We start from the raw sequence: 17482 nt of genomic DNA on the forward strand, positions 1-17482 counted from the left end.
GCAACCGGGCGGGACGGAGCGCGGGATCGCCCCGGCCGGCCGGGCTTTGCGCCGGGGCACCCGAGAGCGAGTGCGTGCAGCTGCGGAACGGATTTTGAGAGCAGCGGGGACGCGTTTCTTGAGCGGACCGGGGAAAGGAAGTGTGCCGCACCGTCGAGGGGACTCGCTCCCGGCCGCTGCGGGCACGGCGCAGGGTCCGCGGGATTTGGGCTGCTCCGGGCGGGCCTAAGCCTTTGAGTCACCGGTGACAGGTGGAGGCGACAGCAGGCTCCAGACCTGCTTGTTCCGGCGGGTGGACTGGACGGGCTGACTTTGGCCGCTGCCCTTTCTCTGCTCTTGCTGACCTTGGCCCAGGGTCGGAGCCGATGGCGGCTTGGGCCGTTGTCAGCCTGAGCAGGACCCCTGCACCGTGCTTGCTGGCTCTAGGTCCTGCAGCCCGGGCGGCTCTTCCGTGCGTCTCCTCTGGCTCCCAGCCTCACCTCCCGGGCTGTAGCCCTGTTCTGGGCCGGACGCTGCATCTCACCAGGGTATCGCCCGCCGGGCACAACAAGTGGTCCAAAGTCCGACATATCAAGGGTCCAAAGGACACTGAAAGGAGTCGCATCTTCTCCAAGCTTGCTTTGAGCATCCGCTTAGCGGTTAAAGGTGAGACCGACAGTCACCCACAGCTGGCCCTGCTGCCCTCTCTGTGCCCAAGGCCTCGTTTGCCTCTGGGAACTGGGCCAGGGCCTATCCCCATCCTCAGCCCTTCATTTTCGTAAGCACAGAGTGAATTAAAAGCTTCTTTTCTAAAATATTTCTCCTCCATATTCCATACAAACACTGTATAAAGTGTTCTAAACTTACCGAGAACAAAGGGATGACTTGCCACTCTTGGTTAATGAGGAGGTGTGGGTCTGGAAATAATGAAATGAGATGACTTCGCTCATTCTTTTCTATCTCAGAAGGAGGCCCCAACCCTGAGCTCAACAGCCACCTGGCCCATATCTTAGAGGTGTGTCGCAACAAGCACATGCCCAAATCAACGATTGAGGCATCGCTGAAAATGGAGGTGTGTCCTCAATTTGATATTCTTATTGATCAGAGCCTGGGCAGAATCCATGTCTAGAACGCCACTAAACACTCCTTAAATTATCAGAGAAGGGTAGCAATGTGGTTGACACCTTTGATCCAGAGCCTTTTGGTGGCTTTCTCCTTGCCCATTGGTTATGGGAGCACAATCAGGAATAGGATAGATATACAATGTTCAGAACCATAGAGCCTAGGACTGCTCAGCTGAGTTGTGAGATGAGGTAGAAAGAACAAGCACCCTGTGGGGAAATCCCTGATGTTAGATTGAGGGTTTGTTTTTATGATATTTATGCCCAAAGAAGAAAAGCCAGTCGAGAGAGGGTTCAGATGATAGTGATAGAGCCCAGGTAAGGGGACACCTCTTCCTCTGGGACAGGTGGGAAGGATCTGAGGAAGTAATAATCATCTTAATAGCTAGTAGTTGAGTGCTTACTAGAGAACAAGCACTTTGATAAGAAATCTGAAAGCACTATCTCACTGAATCCTCAGAACAACCTTAAGTGGAAACGGGGACACAGAAAGAATAGACGACTTGATCAAGTCACACAGAAAATGACAACCAAAACAGACAGACTCCAGAGCCTATGTTCTATTACACTTACTGCCTTCACATTGGCTGTGGTGTAGATAAGGTGGTAGAGTCGGGATTTGCCCTCACCTGGTGGTTCTTATATCCTTTGTGAAAGAGGAAGGGAGAAGTTATCAGTTGAGAGTTCCTGGGAGGCAGCAGGCAGGGTGCTGGGAGAAAGTGGTAAAGATCAGGTGCATGGGCAAGGTGGCATGGGAGATACAGATGAGATTATTATGATTTTTGATTGTTTGAATTTTCGAGGCCATGCTATTTTCAGTGGCTTTTGTGAAAAGGTGTAGGTATGCAACTTTGTGTAGCAGTACTCAGCAGCCCAGAGGTAGGAGCACAGGTGGATTTCATAAGGGATGGTGGCAGGTAGGTGTGCAATTTGGCTGGGTGTGGAATTTGGCTGGGGAGGGGAGGAAACAAGGCTGGGAGATGACTAATTGATTGTTCAGGGACTAGAGAAACAAAAATAAACACTTGAGATCTTAGGCTCCAGCCCAAAGAGCCCATCCATGGAGTCGCCTGTACCTGTACGGTGGTGGTACCTGTGGTTCTGGGCTAGTATCTGGGGGTGGGGGTGGGGGGGAGATTGGGAAACAGGAAAACATGCTTATGTTGTTTTTGCAGAAAACCAAGGACATTTATTTGTTGTATGAGGGTCGAGGCCCTGGTGGCTCTTCTCTGCTCATTGAGGCATTATCTAGCAGTGGCTCCAAGTGCCATTCGGACATCAAACATATCCTCAACAAGAATGGGTAGGTGTATGGGGAAAGTGGAAGAGCCTTTAGGTTCTAATTCTGGGTAAGGAAAGTACTGTCCTTTCTGGTGATGGTTCAGATTTTACACATACTTCATCCGCAGCAGAATCTAAATGGGATAATTTACTCTCCCTTAATGTGTTCTAAACTAGATAGGATCCAAAGGACTTGTGCATAAGTGTAGAAGGGGCTCTTTGTCCCATTATCCCATCTGTAGCCTTATGATGTCCATGTCTTAAAATGTACCACCAGGACTGGAATCTAAATGGCATAGGAATTGCTGAGCAAAGTTTTTGCACCCTCCAAACTTAAATCAGGGCAGATAATGGGGGGGGGGGGGATATGTTTGGATTATTCCCTGGCCTAGTGGTAGCTGCATTTTCTCCTTTAGGAAGAGAGCTGCACCACGTCTGTATATATTCCAGAGGCTACATGGGAAAGAGTGTGCTGTGTAGTGCTGTGTGGAGGCTGAGTGTCTGAAAGTATTTGTTCTGGCCCATTTCCTTTCCTATCAGGGGAATGATGGCCGAAGGAGCTCGCCACTCCTTTGACAAAAAGGGGGTGATCGTGGTTGGAATGGAGGACAGAGAGAAGAAAGAAGTAAACCTAGAGCGTGCGCTGGAGCTGGCGATTGAAGCAGGAGCTGAGGATGTCAAGGAAACTGAAGATGAAGAGGAAAAAAACATTTTTAAAGTGAGTATGAAGCCTTAGTGCTTGGTGGACTTCCGAGAGTGCCCTAATAGACACAGTAAGGTATGCGTCTCTCAGTTTCTTCTTTCCTGCACCTGGGGTACAGGTGAGATAAAGATTTCACATATTGCACAAACATTTATTAAGTGAATACTCTACTGAGGATGGTGAGGATTCAGAGCAATTAAAAACTATATTTCTGCCAGTGAAGAGCTTAAACCCAATGATATATTACAGTAGTTCTATTCAGGTAATGTTCTGTCCAGCTTTGTCCTGTTATCTCCTAGCTCCTTGTCTCCTGACTTTGCTTTGTCCCTAGTTTATTTGTGATGCCTCTTCACTGCATCAAGTGAGGAAGAAACTGGACTCCCTGGGCTTGTGTCCTGTGTCCTGTACACTAGAGTTCATCCCCAACACAAAGGTGCAGCTGGCTGACCCTGACCTGCAGCAGGCCGCCCATCTCATCCAGGCGCTTGGTAACCATGAGGACGTGATCCAGGTCTATGACAACATCGAGTAACCAGACTATATGTGCCCTCCAGCTCCTTCCTAAGCAAGTGGCAGCTCGTTCTGGAGCACAGGCTTCTACAGTGCCCTCTAAGACTGAAGCACATTGGGGGCCTAGCAGGTTCAAAGGCATAAGACCTGCAGCTTTGTGGACACAGGAATCCCCATACCTCTCTGGGGCCTCTGTCAGCTCTGCTGGTGTCTCAGCCCTTTTGGATGAACCCACCTCCCCCCCGCCCCCACACACACACACACTCCCTCCTGGATGCAGAGTGGGGCTAGTCAGCTGGTTAGACTGTGATCTCAGGAAGTTGGCCCTTCTGGGGATGGGAGGTGCTGTGAGGGCCCATGTACTAGAAACTGATCTTAAATAATAACAGTGATCTGGGTTGCTGCAGTGTTGTTGTATGGCTCTCGAGTATTCTTGGGCTTGTGTCCAGCTGTTGGGATCCTCTTGACTTCCTTTCAAGTCTATAAGCCTAGTTCCACTGACTACTCCAATCCCAGGACTGTTGTTTATATTTTTTTGATCGACTATAGAAATTTAGCTCTCTCCAGGCACTCTGTGCTCTAATGCTGATCTAATGGCCTAAACCTGTCATTCATTCATGCAACTGATATTTATCAAACACCTACTATGCACCAGGAACTATACTTATCAAAAGCACTAGCTGTTCAATTGGTGCCCTGTGTTAGATCCTACTCTAAGACATAGGACCTCAGGGGGAAGACACAGGTCTGCTGTCTTCTAGAGCTGTCCTAGGGCAGTACAAGCTGCTGTGCATACATTCTTGTTCTCTTCGTGTGGCCTCTGTGCCCTTCTACCAGGGAGCTTAAGGCTCTGGCCCAATAGGAACTTAAGTACCAACGATAAGAGACTCCCAGACCCTGCTTTGCCTGGGCTCCTGTGTGTTCTGAGATTTGTCAGTGGACTGGTCATTAGATGAGGCTACTCTCAGAAAAGGCCGTACCAAGCTGGTTTTGAAATCTGCTTGGTCCCCAGAATGCCCAACCCCAGCTCCTCTTCATCCCTAATGCCAGACAGATGATTGGTTCTGGGAACTGGAGGGGATATGAGAACAGGGAAGAGCGAAGGCTGAGTCAGAAGCCTGTCCAGGTGGGAAACAGGGCCCTTGGTACCTTTGGCTCCTAAGAGTCACCTCTGGGTTTGGAGAGACCAGGAGCGTCTCCCACCTGTGCTGAAGCGCATCAGGCATGTCGGCCCTGGAGTGGCTTTTTGATCCTTGCCATTCAGCTACGTATAAGTTGTTCAAGCCAGTTCTGAGCTCAGTACTTTTCCTGAAGAAGTCTCAGGGAAATGAAGATGGAAAAGAGCTAAGCCGAGGTAGTTACAGATGATAACTTCAATTTCTAGAAAGAACTGACTACTAATTCCATGGACTTCAATAACTGGAGAGTGAAGGCTAGGGGGAGGAAAATCAATGAAATAATCCATGATCTGCCAAAGTATATGCTCTTGTACTTCATTTCATAATCATGATCCTACCTGGGATTCTTTAGTGTTTACAGGAGATAACTTATCCAAATATCTGAATAGCACATCATTGAAATAGGGCAATTTAAAGTTTAAATGCTACTTCATAATTTGTAAGATACTTTCAATTTTATTTGATTTTCACAACAAATCTAGAAAATAGTTAGGCCAAGTATTGTATGCACAAATGATCTCATACCAAGCAGGTAAGAAACAGGTCTAATACTACATCTGGTATTGGTAGACCTCAGTTTACAAAATAGCTGCTTTTTAAAACGTTGAATATAAGTTAATTTGGAGGAGTGTGATCATTTCTTTTTTTCTTTTTTTTAAATATGTCTTGATTTCAGAGAGAGGAAGGGAGAGGGAGAGAGGGAGATAGAAACATCCATGATGTTCCCGGCTGGGTGTGGCTCTGGTTGAGCGTCGACCTAGGATCCAGGCAATCGGGGTTAGATTCCCGGTCAGGGCACATCCCCAGTTGCAGGCTTGATCAATGACTCTCTCATCATTGATGTTTCTATCTCTCTCTCTCTCTCTCCCTCTCCTTTCCTCTCTCTGAAATCAATAAAGATATATTTTAAAAAAAACAACAAAAAACATCCATGATGAGAGAGTCACTGATAGGCTTCCTCCTGCATGCCCCCCACTGGGGATCGAGCTGGCAACCCAGGCAGGTGCCCTGACTGGGAATCAAACTGCAATCTCCTGGATCTTAGGTCGATGCTCAACAGCTTAGCCACACCGGCCGGGTGAATATGATCATTTCTAACTAAGGAAGCCCACTCTGGAAGGGAATTTGCCTACTCACGTGGAATAGTCCTCTAATAGATAGGGTTTGTTAACATGGATGCTTGTGTAACCAGTTTTCTTACATCAAGGCATACTAGGTGGCCCTGCACTGACCCCTGGTGGTGCTTTACAGTCTTTCCGGCAGTTAATAGGGGAAAGGCAGAAATGAAACTACTTGGACTTGTTCTGCCTCTAGATCTGGTAAACAGACTCTTACCTACATAGGTTAAATAATTATTTAACCAAATTGTTAAATAAAGAGAGTAGGAGTTATTCTGCCACTAGATATTATTTTTCAAAGAATATTTTATATCAGAGCAAATATTTACAATGTTAAATGGAAAACAAAGATGCAAAACTATATGTATTGTATAGTCTAAATTTTAAATTATGTATCATACCATGTGTCTTTTTTAAAAAGACTAAAAGGAATTGTACCAAAATGCCAAAACTGGTTCTCTTTGGATGGTGATGTTATAACTGAGTTTTATTTTCTATAATCATGTATTACTTTCATCAGGGAAACTTTTTTTCTTTTTTTTAATCCTTACCTGGAGATATTTTTTCCCATTGCTTTTCAGAGAGAGAGTGGAATGGGGAGAGAGAGAAACATCGATGTGAGAGAGACACAAAATCATTTTCAGGTGTCCTTTCAGTGGGATGGAGGTATCTGTGATAGGCTCTATCCATAACCTTGACTCTTGAAAGAAGCATTCATGTGATATGTAGCTGCCCCCTACCCTCTGCCAGAGGCCCTGGCTGAATTGAACAGGAACTTTGAAGGCTCTGCCTCCAGCCCACTATGGAGATTCAATCATGTGGCTGAGTTACTTTCTTTTCTGTCTCTGAAACATAGCATGAAAGTCAATCAAATGTCAAACTCTAAGACACCCCAACTTTAGACTTTAATTTGAATCCTTGGCGACTGCTCTGGAGACATTCTATGAAGAGAAATGAGCCAGTAAGTAGTTCTGGCAACACAGAGTGTTATGACAGATACCATACTCATCTTGACTGAAATCACTTTCTCTGTTCTGTCTCCAGACAGTGAATGGTCAACAATGCAGATAAACTAACTCACTGAACTGGTAATCTGAATATATTCCACTTTACCCCGATTGAAAAGAATTTTTATCAAATTAGGTGATAGATTTGTTGTTTTATTTTTTTATACCAAATTCATTGAGCTATCCCCTAAGAACTCATTCATTTGTATTTATTGTCCCTGACACATGTCCAAGTGTCCCTATGCTCTTAAAATAAAAGAAGTGTGCAGCTGGTGTGTGACTGGGCTGTCTAATGGGACCAGCACTTTCTGAGGCTTTGAGTTCTAGGGGTAGTTCATGATTCTTGAGGTCATATATGGCTCAGGTTCTTAAAGGGCATCTATTCAGTGTAAAACCAGGGTAACAGACTTCAGAAGGCATGACCCAGCTAGAAGGCTTCATAGGGGGAAATGAAGAATGAGGAGAGAAACAGCATAGAAAAAGAAGATAAAATACATAGCTAAAAGTGTATACTTGTGGAAATTATATTCAATTGCTAATATCCCTATTTGAGGTTCACTTATTTATTCAACAATTATTTTTCAAATGTGCTATGAAAGATGCTAGACATGCTCAGTTGAATGATAGCTTCTGTCTTTATGCTTACTTAGAGGCAATTACAGCAGAGTAGGGCAACTGCTTTGATGAAGAAAGTACTAGGTGCTCTGGTATTGAGGTGTCTGTCTGGAAAGGCTACCTGGAAGGAGTGATGTTTAGGCTTAGCTCTTCCCTAAAAAAATGGGGTGGAGGCAAGAGTGGAGAAGAGTATTCAAAACAGAAAATAGCACATGCAGAGGTATAGAGGTGAGAGTCACATTTGAGGAACTGCCAGTGATTCCGTGTGGCCAGAACGTAGAATTTAAATGATGGGGTTGGTGGAGGTGGAAAATGGGAAAACCTGTGGCAAGTACCTGAGGTGAAAGGTCCTGAGCCTGGTAGGTTCAAACTATGGTGAGAACCTACCGTGTGGCTGGAGGACAGTGATGAAGAGTGGTAGAGATGAGGTAGGAGAGGATGGCAGGGGCCAGCTCCTGTTGGGCCTGGAAGGCCATGACAGAGTTTGGGTTTTATCCTTAGTGTGGTAGAAAGCCGCTGAAGGGTTGACAGCAGGGGAGTGACATGATCTGAATTACATTTTATAAGAATCACTCTGGCTGCTGTGTGGAGAATCATTTGTTGGGTGACCACCGAGGAAATAGGGAGACCAGTCAGGAGGCCAGCGCAGTGCTCCAAGAGAGAGGATGGTGGCTTGGACTAGGGTGGTAATGGTGAGATGTGGTTGGGTCCAGATACATTTTGAAACAAGAGCACAAAGATATGCTGAATGATTAGATAGAGGGGTGTTAGAGAGTAAAATCAAGGAAGATACCTAGGTTTGTATTTTAAGAATTGGGAAAACAGGGGAGCTGAGCTTTGAGGGGCAAGGGGAAAAGAATCAGAAGTTCAATGTAAAATGTTAAACTGGAGATGTGTTTTAGAGTAGGACAAGTGCTTTGATGAAGAAAGTGCTAGATGCTATGGTATTATAAGAGAAGCTGCTGAATAGACCTTTGGATGCAGACCATGAAATGGGTGCTAGATTTCTACTGACATAAATGTGTCTTTTAAAAATACTTCTCTCAGGTCAATAAAATTAAGGGTCAGATCTGAGCCTCAGATTTGCAGATTATGACCTCCATCATAAGCCTATTACACCCACTCTCAACAGAGTGAGATTCCCAATGGGGTGACAAATTTTGGCTTTTATTCTGGGTGAAAAGAGATTCTTAATGGGTGAGAAAAATCTTAGAAATAACAATGGTGTGTGGCCTTCAAAGTTCAACCCTACCTGACAAAATCTTATTCCTTAATATTTAATTTTTCACATCAGGAAGAATTTAATTAATTTTGGAGGGAGAGAGAATGAAAAAAAACCAAGGGTTGAGAAACAGTGGCCTTTGCAAAAACATAGCCATGGGTATCATCAGATAGACCTGGTTTGAATCCGGACTATACCACTTGTACATGTTACTTAAGTTCTCTGAGCTTCGTTTTCATCATTTAAATGTCAATAGTATTTTGACCTCAGAATTATTAGGAAGACTAAATGACTGATAAATATTAATTTTCTTTCCCCTATACTCTATCTTCCCTTCCCAGAAAAAAATAAATTATTATAGTTAAGGAACTACAATAAACTATATAGAGATCTAGTCAAGAGGGAAAATGATAGACTGTTCAAGAAAAAACCTAACAGGACAAGAGGCCTGATAAATATTGGGGCGGGGGTGTAAATAAAGAGGAGTCTAAGGTAATTCTTAAGAGATTTGACACCCCAGGAAAAGCCATCACTAGAGGTTCATAGTTGACAGCTGAAAATCGCATCTGAGGAAGATTATTCTGGCTTGTCATTTATATAACACTGAGACAGGGACCAGAGGAAGGGAGCCCTTGTTATTTGTGGTGGACTTGGAATCTGAAGATCTGGATGTACAAAATGTTGAACAATGAGGGATTGGGGAAATTAATTATGGTCACTCTCTATTTTGAAATATGCAGCCAGTACAATTGTTTTGGAACAATATCTAGTGGCGCGGGAAAACATAATAAAAAGTAAGCACACCACAAAACAATATGAAGCCATTTTTGTCAAACGTTGCATATGTAGGTAGGAAAGATAAAATTATCTCTGAGGTGGGATATCCCCCCAATATTAATACAAAGAGCTTGTATTGCTTTTATAACCTGAAAAAAAGTTTGTATCCCGCCCCCTCAAAGAACCTTTCTGGCATTGCCACTTACTGGTTTCGGCCCTGGCCAGCAGCGGAACTCCCAGATTTCCGAAGACCCACATTCTAGCACTACCCCAGTCTCTCGGAGGGTGTAGCCCCGGAGTGTGAGACCCTGGGAAAGGCAGGCAGTGTGAGACGCCGCTGCCTCCAGGAAGGCGTAGCGTCGGGACCGCAGGACTTGCAAGGGGTTGCCGCGGAAGAGGTGGCCAAGCGCCGGGAACCGCTTACAGCCAGAACCCTCCCCGCTTATTACGCACCCGGTATGGGCACAGGGAGGAAGGGGCCGGACGCTGGGCTCCGGGACCGCGGAGAGCGGGGAGGGCGGAAGGCCTGGGGGCTCATCCAGCCTGCTGCCCAAGCTCCAGCCCGAAAGTAGCCGGCAGGGAACCGAGCCAGCCCGCGCGCCCGCGGAGCCTCCGGTGACTGCAGGGCGGTGGGGATATGGGCGGGGCCTCACGCACGAGCTGTGATTGGAGCGAGCAGCACCTCCCGGAGAGAGAGGGCTAGCCCGCTAGGGATGCGCAGAGGCGGGTGATCAGAGCCCTCTACGTGATTGGCTAGCAGACAGTGAACCGGCGCTGTTTCGATGATTGACAGGCAGTACATAGCCCTCGGAAACCGCCTTAGCTTCGCCCATTGGCATCCTGCGAGAGTAGGCGGGAATAGTCTCTCGTGTGGTGCCGATGATTAGCTGGCGGCTGAGAGGGTGTTGGGGAGAGCGGCGGGGGAGTTCGGGGGGGAGGAGGATGGCGGTGGGGGCAGCGACTTCCTCCTTGTTATTGGCTGGAGAAGTGTGTGGGGGTGGTACGAAGGTCCCGCGACTACCTGGGATAGGCGAGCGCTGGGATGACTGACAGGCAAGGGGGCGAGCTGCGCGACCAGCGGTTTGTTTTTCGGAGCGTTCCTGAGGTGGAGAACGGTGGCCGGACGGAACGACTGCGGGCTTGAGGGACAGGCGGGCCGGCGGGCAGAGCGGCGCAGCCGAGGCCGGGCTGGGCCGAGCCGAGGAGCGCTGGGGATGTAGCGGGCCACCCTGCCCATGCCACAGCGCCCGGCCGCGGGCGGAGCCGGAGCCGGAGCCTGGGGAGGCGGCGGGGGCCCCGAGCGCAGCCCGCGCCCCCCGCGCGGAGCCAGGCCCGCTGCCGTCCCCGCCGCCCGGGCCCCCGGCATGCAACCCCGGCTGCGGAGGTGACACTCGGGCCCGAGCAGCCGCCGCCGCCATCGCCACCATGGGTGAGTGTCGCCACCGCCCCGGCCTGTGCCCGCGCTACTTCGCGTCGCTCCGCCCCGGGATGAGTGTGGGGAGGAGGACCCTGGGCCGCCGCCTGACAGGCATGGACAGACAGCCCTCCCGGCCGGGGCTGCGAGCCGCCGGAGCCCGCCCGCCCGGCTTGCGGCTCCACGGCCCGCCCGGGCGCCCCGACTGGCGGAACCCACTCCGCAGCCTCCTTCCGGGACTCGCGACGGGCGCATCCCGAGGAACCAACGGCGGGATTTGGGGCCCTTGCTCGGCGGGGCTGCCCGCTCCGGCCCGAGCGAGCCGGACCGCGAGCCCGAGGGCGGGGGAGCAAGAACGCAGTGTGGGGCCCGGGCTGGAGGCTGGTGCAGGCCCAGCTGCTGTTGTGTCTTTTCCTTGATTTGCTTTTTTTTCCTGCCTGTGTCATTTCCTTCCCTTTGCTCACACAGGCCAGCCTGTGAGAGTTCCCGGGGCTTGCTCTGGAGCCCTTTGCGCGCCCCAGCGCAGGGGGGAGGGCGTAGGGGGGATAGGCTGGGAGGTGATTAAAACGGCAATCACTGTTATAAACTGCGCGGTTGAGACATGTGAGCTGCACGCAGATTGCTGGAGGCTGGGAATTGGTTGGGGGCTGCCAGTTACAATTCACGTCCTACTTTTTGAAAAATCCGGTTGCAGTATTTTGCATCATTATTTTTATATTACGATATTCCTGCAATTATATAACTTTTGAGAGCAGTCGCTATACAAAAGAATCTCTAGGAAATTATTTCCTTTTTATCAATATTTGCGATTTCTGTCAAGATGTATTTAAAGGAAAGCTTTTAATTGTCTTCCACACGAAGCATTTGAACCGAATTATATTTCATGTCCTTTTTGATAATTTAGCAAATGACTATTGGACTAGATAGATTAAGAAGCAAGTAACATTTTAGATGTACTTTCGCTTGTCTTGTTGGACCAGTTATTGTAATGATGTTATGTGCAGTCACAAGTTTTTGAAAGTGTTGGTATTGTCCTAAATAAGGGGTAAACTTTAGTGAAAGAATCTTTCGCAAAGCCATTCATTGAATTTGTGAAGTGCCCCAAGTGAAGAGGGAACATTAATGCTTGCTTTGCCCTATAGCAAGGTCAAGTCATTTTTGTAGAAGGTTAAGTGTATGCTGTGTCACATTGGGCAAATACTCTTTGCGGCCTATCTTTACACTCTGACTTTGAATGAATTGCCTGTTCTATTCCAGGCTGCCCCTTTTACAGTAAGGGATGGATTTGTTCACTTGCTGGACTTACTGTTTCCTTCCCATGCTTTACTTCAGCAGTGCTTGCTCTGCTGGGGAAAGTCTCCTGTGACAATAAGAAGAAAAAGAATCCAGTAAGGCTTGGTATTTAAAATCATAATTCAACAAATACTTATTGAACATTTACTGTAAATGGGGCACATAATTCTTCTTGTCCTCCTTAGGCTTCAAACATTTATCTCGTGTTTTGAAATTTGATGATTGAACTAAATCTTTGAATTGATTTGTTACCCTATAGATAGTTTTCCCAGTAAGCCTTTCCTCATTGTCCTATGCGGGCAATCTTATGTCCCAAAGGGGAAAGTGAAATACTTGAGGGTGTGCAGACCTCCCACTCCCCACTTTCTTGACTGCTAAACCAGTGAGTGCCCAGATGTGTCGGCTACTTTCCATTGTCTAACATAAAAATAGATATCAGCCTGTTTTTACATTTCAAACCATTTTCAAAAGTTTATTTTAAGTGTGTGAGTCTACGGAGGGGCAGTGATGGGGAGGAAAGGAACTATATAGGTGGAGTCTAGAGCCCCAAAGGAAAAAGGAGGAAGGTGAAGGGATTGAGAAGTACAGATTGGTGGTTACAAAATAGTCACGGGGATGTAAAGTACAGCATAGGAAATATAGCCAGTAATGTAATAACTATGGATGGTGCCACGTGGGTACTGGAAATATCAGGGGGAACACTTTGTAAAGTATATGGTTGTCTAACCACTATGCTGTACACCTGACACTAATACAAAATAATATTGAATGTTAATTAATTGAAAAAAAAATTTTTTAATTTTAAAAAGAAAAAAGGACCAGGATCTCAGTGTCTTCTCATTTGTCCTAGTATCAGATTTACATGAAGAAACAGAGTGAGGAGGGAATTAACTTGCCTGATGGCTACAGTATATTATTAGGCAAGGTGGTTTAAGAACCACTGCCTCGCTTTCTTTAGCACTTTCCTTTCCTACCATTCTCTTTCCTTTTTGTATATGGCCTTGACTTGCAGAGCTAATACTGAATTCTCCCAGAACCTGGCTTTTTAATTTGCTTTATATAGGGCTCAGCAAGGACACACACACACACACACACACAGCCTCTCTCTTAAGTACTAGTTTCCTTTTGGTGATACTAATGATGAAAATTCAGATTCCCAGACCTTTTGGTTTGCTTTAGTTGCTATAGCTCTAAATAAACTCAGGGGTTGATAAGAGAGAAACATAGACTTATTAATATTTTCATTACACATATTAAACTTGAGCCCTGTGAGGAAAGGACTAAAGCTAATTTGAGTCCCTGCAGGTTCTTTGACTAACAGTCATATTTTCCTGAGCTGTTCTAAGCCCCAGACTCAAGCCTGTTTGACAACTTGGGTTGCTAATAAAAACGTCAGATTTTATATTGGCTGTTAGCCCCAGTAAATTTCTAGTGGAAACTACACTTATCCCTGTAAATAATAGGAAACATTCTTTTTTTTGGCCTTGATACTGTGTGGTTATTTTTAAAAATTGGGATTGACTGGTCATTTTTTCTTGGTCACACTAGAATTCTCTCCTAGTTTTAGTAATTTAATCGCAAATGCTGTTAATAACGCCTGAGATTAATTCACTGGTGTTTATTTGGACTTTTTATAAATGCAATCTGAAACTTAGTGGGAAGTATTACTGAAAAATATGTCACAACTTTGAAATGTTACAGGAAACTGTAGTGAACTGAGTTTAGGATTAAGGATGGTGTGGTTCTGGTTTGATAACTTAGTTTGAAGTCAGAATCAATGTGATTTATAGACAACTTGTGTCTCTAGGGTTCACAGGCTGTTGGAAGCTCCCGGTTAGACTAGTCTCAATTTAATTTGGCTAGAATCTGACCACCTGTGTAGACTCTGAATAGTTAGCAACTGTTTTCAATGAAACTGGGATCACGATATAATGAATCAATATGGCAGTGTCTCAGCTAGATTTCTGATCTTTAAAAAAAAGCTTGATTTTAAAACAGAATTTTAGGCATTTGTAAAAAGTAAATATCTGTCCAACTGAATATTACTTAGGGAATACACCAAGGATAAGAAGCAGTTCTCTTGGTTCTATGTAAGCCATCCATTTAGTCTTTGTTCATTTATTGGGTGCCATTTACATGTCAGATGAAGTGTTACGCCCTGTACCTGAATTTATCCTGTCCTTAGGAAGTTACAGTTAGGTAAGGTAAACCAGAAACACGTGAACAAATAAGTGTAATGAGGTGTTGAAGGTTGTACTTTGTCAAACTGTGTAAAGGTACACAAGAGGGAGAGATCAATACTGTAGTTTTGGGATTGACATACATAACACTATAGCCAGATCTTTAGGTTAATTTCATTAAACATTAAAGTAAAATGTAGTAGTGATATATTGATTCCTATGAGGAAGCAGTGGTTTACTTTGTAATATTGTATTTTTAAATTTTGAACCATCAACTAATACAAAGGGCTCTTATATCCAAGAAACGAAAAATAAAGACCAGAATTTGACTTTGAGATGTAGTAAAAGTTCAGCCACATCCTTGAAGGAAAAAAAGTTTCTCGTGAATTGACGATCAGGCTTTTTTGCTTATACTTACTATAAAGTGATGTTTGTCCAGGTATGGAGAGGGTGGAGGCAGTGGGAGTATGTGAAATATGTAGAGTAAGATAGTGAAGTCTGAGTCAGGGAGAGTCTGAAGTTCAGGATCTCCTGGGTGAGCATTGTGATCAAATGATCTGGCACAGTAGGGTAAAGCATTGGCAAGATGAAGAAATAACATCATTAGTTAAATGAAAACAAAGATTTAAATATTACTTTGGAGATTTGTATATATGGAAAAGAGAGAGTATGACATAGTAAATAGACATCACAAAGGACAGCAATGTTTGCTGAAGGACATGGTACTTCTGTAAACTTTTCTGGGTTTTTAGCCAAGGGAATTCATAAGTGGGAGTGCCTTAAAACCCTTCTTTTAGGTAGAGAAGCAATAGTTGGGTCTGGAATAGTGACTTCCTGATGGAGCTAAAGAGAGAGGAGTGTTGCCTGGCAGCCCCCAAACCATAGATCAGGGTATCTGGAGAAGTACATGCTGGTGGATAATCGTGAATAGCTGTCTGCTTGAGACTGCCTAAGAGCTTCCACTGTTTAAGCCTGAACTCTAATCCTTGTTTCATAGATCCCTTCTTTTCTATTTTCTATGAATACTCTACCCCTCTAGATACTTAACTTGTTAATCTCTAGAATTAACTACTACTACTCTGCTTCTTCCTGGTAGCTTTTAAGTGTGTCAGACTACCCCATCCTCAGGAAATCTTTTCAAGGTTATCACACACTTTACCCCTGCCTCTCCTTGTTCATATGTAAAGTTCACAAGTGAATTAATTGTTGACATCCACTACTTCCAATTTTCTTTTAATCTCCAGCTTCTTGATTCCCTTTAAAATTTTGTTTCTGTCCTCTATCATTCTATTGGATCTGCCTGGCCTATGTCTGCCACTGCTCTTCTTTGCTCTTGGCTTCTGTGCTGTTACTATTTGTTTTTTCCAGTCTTCTTAAAGGGTTTTTTGCTAGCATACTTTCTTCCTACCCTACTGTATAAGAATTATAACTCACTGAGGATCAGTCTCTTTTCTTCCCCTCTACCTCTCACTTGGTTTCATGTCCTTTCTCCTCCTCAGTTCATTTTTTAAACTCTCCATAGCTGGCACAGCTTGCTTTTCTGAAATAATCTTTATTCTGTTAATAATTAAATAAAAATCTGTACAACCTCTTGCTACTCACACTGTAAAAAAAAATTTTCACACGTGTGTTTATGTGCCCGGTTTGTTTACCATCTAATTCAATCTCTTTATTTGTATAACCTCATATTTGTGTGTTATTTCTTCTTTTACCCCTAGAGTTTGAATACCTTGAATTATCTTTCAAAAGTAATGTATAATACATGATAGGTACTCAGCAAATGGTTATTGTTAATGATTAACAAAATTCAGGAATAAAATTAAGTATTAGGGTAGATTAAGTGGCTGACTTCAGTCTTTTCCCATTGACCTTTTTCCATTGATGATAATAGCCAGCATTTTTTTTTAGCATTACTAAGTGTTAGGTAACATGAGGAATAATTTTGTAAGTTTGTCTTTTTCATTTAACTCTCACAGCAGCTCTGTGAAATACTAAGTTTTGTTTATTTTTTAAGGAATCCCATACTGGAATGCTGATAATTCAGTTAAATTCTCAATCCAGGAAGAAATGCCTAGAAGAGCCACTTGATTTACTTCCTGCCTTTATCCATGTCCTCAGTTTGAAGTATAAGTTTAAAAACCTGTCTGCCTCTAGCAATATATTCGACTTTGACACAAAATCATATTCTATAACCTTGTTTCACTTGTGTCAGTTGTCCTCGATTTCAAGAGATAGTGCCACACCATTCCTCTAGTGTATTCTCAACTCTGGAACTACCAACCAAGTTTATCCATTAAGTAATGCCAGGAATGGGTTAGCTTCTTGGAAACAGAATTTGTCAACCTGATAAACCAGCTCTTACAATAGCATCATCTTATACAGAATTAGAAACAATTTCTGAAGTCGACTTGTCATGTATTTCACTTAAAAAGCGTATGTGTCTCTGTGTGTGTGCATTTATATCCATCTTGATTCAATATCTGAGTTGAGACAACTGAAATTCTCAGTTCTAAGGGTGTTTACCTTGATACAGAAAACTCCATGCATTCTGCTCTTGGGAATATTGCTGGATGCCCCTACGAAAACACCTACCTAGTCATAATCCTTATATTGATCACAATTTACTGTTACAGTTGGCCCAGTAATTTTATACATACATATTTAATAATATAAAAGCCAATTTAATGTAAAAGCCTATATATATTTTATATATGCCAAACTTCCTATACTAGATGTTATTCAAGTTTTTGAACCTTGGTTGGAAGGTTAAAATACAAAACAAGTACCCAAGCAGTTCCCTCTCTTTAAGGAGCCTATGGAAAATTATTAGAAAGTATAAGATAATTGATGGGATATATATGTTGTATTTATTTATTTTTAAAAAATGTATCTTTATTTCAGAGAGAGGAAGGGAGAGGGAGAGAGAGAGATGAGTCATTGACTGGCTGCCTCCTGCCTGCCCCTTGCTGGGGATCGAGCCCAAAACCCGGCATGTGCCCTGACCAGGAATCGAACCACAATCTCCTGGATCCTAGATTGATGCTCAATGGCTGAGCCACGCCGGCTGGGCGTGGTGGGATGTAT

At 44.5% G+C, this 17482-nt stretch overlaps 2 protein-coding genes across 5 annotated transcripts in view; both read left to right on the forward strand.

Annotated features, from left to right (window-relative positions):
• The first annotated feature begins 217 nt into the window (after positions 1-217).
• Positions 218-3991, forward strand: TACO1 (translational activator of cytochrome c oxidase I). The gene is made up of 5 exons (XM_016204249.2): positions 218-645; positions 945-1051; positions 2276-2403; positions 2922-3099; positions 3416-3991. Exons 1-5 carry the CDS (start codon positions 366-368, stop codon positions 3614-3616), a joined length of 894 nt encoding a protein of 297 aa, XP_016059735.2. The 5' UTR covers positions 218-365; the 3' UTR covers positions 3617-3991.
• A 6873-nt stretch (positions 3992-10864) lies between these two features.
• The window catches only part of MAP3K3 (mitogen-activated protein kinase kinase kinase 3), a 54363-nt gene continuing 47745 nt past the window's right edge, over positions 10865-17482 (forward strand). For all 4 annotated transcript variants that reach the window (XM_087826288.1, XM_087826289.1, XM_087826290.1 and 1 more), the window contains exon 1: positions 10865-10940. In XM_087826288.1, the coding sequence (XP_087682414.1) occupies positions 10937-10940 (4 nt within the window). In that variant the 5' untranslated portion in view covers positions 10865-10936. The remainder of the gene's footprint in view (positions 10941-17482) is intronic.

Source organism: Miniopterus natalensis, chromosome 17 (genome assembly GCF_054644295.1).
Source record: "Miniopterus natalensis isolate mMinNat1 chromosome 17, mMinNat1.hap1, whole genome shotgun sequence".
Taxonomy (NCBI): Eukaryota; Metazoa; Chordata; class Mammalia; order Chiroptera; family Miniopteridae; genus Miniopterus; species Miniopterus natalensis.

Bases quoted from the DNA above. Each gene is read 5' to 3' on its own strand.
- TACO1 (XM_016204249.2), top strand. From the start codon at position 366: ATGGCGGCTTGGGCCGTTGTCAGCCTGAGCAGGACCCCTGCACCGTGC. The intron at 646-944 runs GTGAGACCGACA...TTTCTATCTCAG, and splicing joins CATCCGCTTAGCGGTTAAAG to AAGGAGGCCCCAACCCTGAG. The intron at 3,100-3,415 runs GTGAGTATGAAG...CTTTGTCCCTAG, and splicing joins AGGAAAAAAACATTTTTAAA to TTTATTTGTGATGCCTCTTC.